The following is a 2,500-nucleotide window of genomic DNA, read 5'->3' as shown; positions in this document are numbered from 1 at the left end:
CCCCTCCCCGCCACGAAAACTTGAGAAGAGAGCACGGGTTGTAGTCTTCGGCAGACGTTGCTCGCCGTCATAGGTCTTGCCTTGTGGCTTTGTTTACATCAGTGGTTCACAAACTTTCCAGGCTGGCGCTCCCTTGGTTTCCAGGTAAATTCCTAGCGCCCCCACCCCTTCATACATAAATGCAAACGCACTTTTATTTAAGTTTGTTTCATATTGAAAAACAAGACTAAACACCAATAAGAGAACTTAGGGCGCCTTCTGTACACGCCGTAAAAGTTAATGCAGTATTATAGTTTAAGCTAGATCTCTAATGCGCATGCGTATTGGCAGCGTCCAGGATTAAATCTAATTCTTCTCCGGACCAGACTTTACTTTTGAGCGCAACTATTAATCCTGTACATGCGCAGAACGAGCTAGATAATCCCACCAATCATGTATCGATGCGTCATGACAACGTCATCAACTCCATAAAAAAGATGGAGTTGAGTTAGGTTTAGGTTTCAAGTTAAAATTAAAAACTTCCTGATTCTTTAAACTAAAGTGACTTCAAAACCATATGGACATTTGTCATCATGATCCTCGCTAGCAACACCCTAAATGCCCTACCCGTGCCCCACGATCACGCACGAGAAAGAGCTCTCGGAGAAAACTCCCGCGAATATAAATTGGCAATATGAGTATCTCATTTTTGTTTGACACCTTCATCTCGTTTGTCTATAATATTTATAGGCTATTTGAAGCCATTTATGTAATTTTATTCATACTGACATATATCGGCATGATCTAATACTAGCTTATCGACATTAACGTATAATATGAAACTTGTAGAGGATGAATACTAATTGCCTTTACACAGATACCCGCTTGTTCATGCAAAATGGCAGATTTACTGATAATAGCACTGACTCGTGCGCCTGGCAGTGTGTCTTGCGTCTTCTGTGCAAGTACTGTGGATCTGGATTAACTTTAATTCGGAATTAACCTTTATGACGCGTACAGAAGACGCCTTTAGTAAACCAATTTATTTAGCAGTTTTAGCTGTCGCTCCCTCTACCGCCCCCTTTAACCTCACCAACCCCCAAGATCCTCCTACCGCCCCGAGGAGGCCGGTACTGCCCACTTTGGGAACCAGTGGTTTACATGATCCAATAGTTTCTATGGCGTCGTCCTTGTGTGTGTGTGTGTGTGTGGGGGGGGGGGAGGATGGAGTGATGAGGAAGTGGGGAGGGGGAAAACAACGTCCAGTTAAATTTTTGTGTAGTTTGTTATCATTATCATTATTATTATCATCATTATCATTGTTATTATTATTATTATTATTATTATTATGATTGTTATTATCATTATTATTAATATCATTACTATTATTATTATTGTTATTATTATTATCATCAGCATTTTCATTCTTAAAACTATTATCATCATTTTCATTCTTATAATTATTATTATCATAATCATTATCATTATTATTATTATTATTATCATTATCATTAGTATTAGTATTATCTTTATTATCATTACTATTATTATTATTTCTGTTTCCATTATTTATGATATGATTATTGTCATTATCATTGTTGTTATGATAATCATTTTTCTTACTTAAAGAAAGTACAAAATCAGCACTATTTGTTTTTTCTTCGATACTTTCTTTTTTCACCTCCTTCTTCGCCCCATCTTTCCTCTTCCCCTTCTCCACTACTTTCTGCTCCTTCACCTCTCTTACTTTTCCTTCTCTTCCTCCTCTTCGTCATTCTCCTCCTCCTCCTCCTCCTCCTCCTCCTCCTCCTCCTCCTCCTCCTCCTCCTCCTCCTCCTCCTCCTCCTTCGTCTTCTCCGCGTGATCTTCGCCTGATGCATTCATCTTACACTAACGCCCCTTTCGCCCACAGGTCGGCGTGCGATCGCGCCACTCTACGCAAGTCAAATGACCCAGGAGCAGCGGTGTTACAACTTCAGTAACGCGAATCTCGAAAGGAAGGAGTTCTACTCGCCGCTTTACCCGAATAACTATCCAAACAACACGGAGTGCATCCTTCGCCTGGAAGGTATGTTGTGAAGTCATTTCTTGTTCGATTGTTCAGTAGGTGTGATTTTTAGTATTATTAATGGAGGCAAATACACGTTTGAAGAGTTAGCAGAACTTGCGAGAGGAGCGGGAAGCAATCTTCTAGGGCTCAGTGTGTCAGTTATTAAGGTACGTTTCCTGGTGACTTTCTATGACACTGCATATATGAAAGGCACTTAACTTTACTTCGACAGGACCAGTAGACTCGAAACTCACTATGCCTCCTCTCCCTACAGCCGAGCATGGTTACGTCATCAGAGTGGACTTCCGGGACTACTTCCACCTCGAACCGTCGAACAAGTGCGAGTTCGACGTCCTAGAGGTCCGCGACGGCGCCCACGGATACTCCGACCTGATGGGACGCTTTTGTGGGGATACCTTCCCGCCCATCATCACGTCCAAGGACAGATACCTCTGGCTGAAGTTCATTTCG

The 2,500-nt window shown here is 41.7% G+C and overlaps 1 protein-coding gene across 3 annotated transcripts in view; it reads left to right on the top strand.

Annotated features, from left to right (window-relative positions):
- The window catches only part of LOC125026290 (neuropilin and tolloid-like protein 1), a 435,365-nt gene that overhangs the window by 417,084 nt on the left and 15,781 nt on the right, over positions 1–2,500 (top strand). For all 3 annotated transcript variants that reach the window (XM_047614609.1, XM_047614608.1, XM_047614607.1), the window contains exons 3-4: positions 1,892–2,047; positions 2,304–2,500. The exon at positions 2,304–2,500 is cut by the window's right edge and continues 58 nt beyond it. In XM_047614609.1, coding sequence (XP_047470565.1) covers positions 1,892–2,047; positions 2,304–2,500 — 353 coding nt within the window. The remainder of the gene's footprint in view (positions 1–1,891; positions 2,048–2,303) is intronic.

This window comes from Penaeus chinensis, chromosome 6, assembly GCF_019202785.1.
Source record: "Penaeus chinensis breed Huanghai No. 1 chromosome 6, ASM1920278v2, whole genome shotgun sequence".
NCBI lineage: Eukaryota > Metazoa > Arthropoda > Malacostraca > Decapoda > Penaeidae > Penaeus > Penaeus chinensis.
This window is presented reverse-complemented; position numbering and strand designations above follow the sequence as displayed.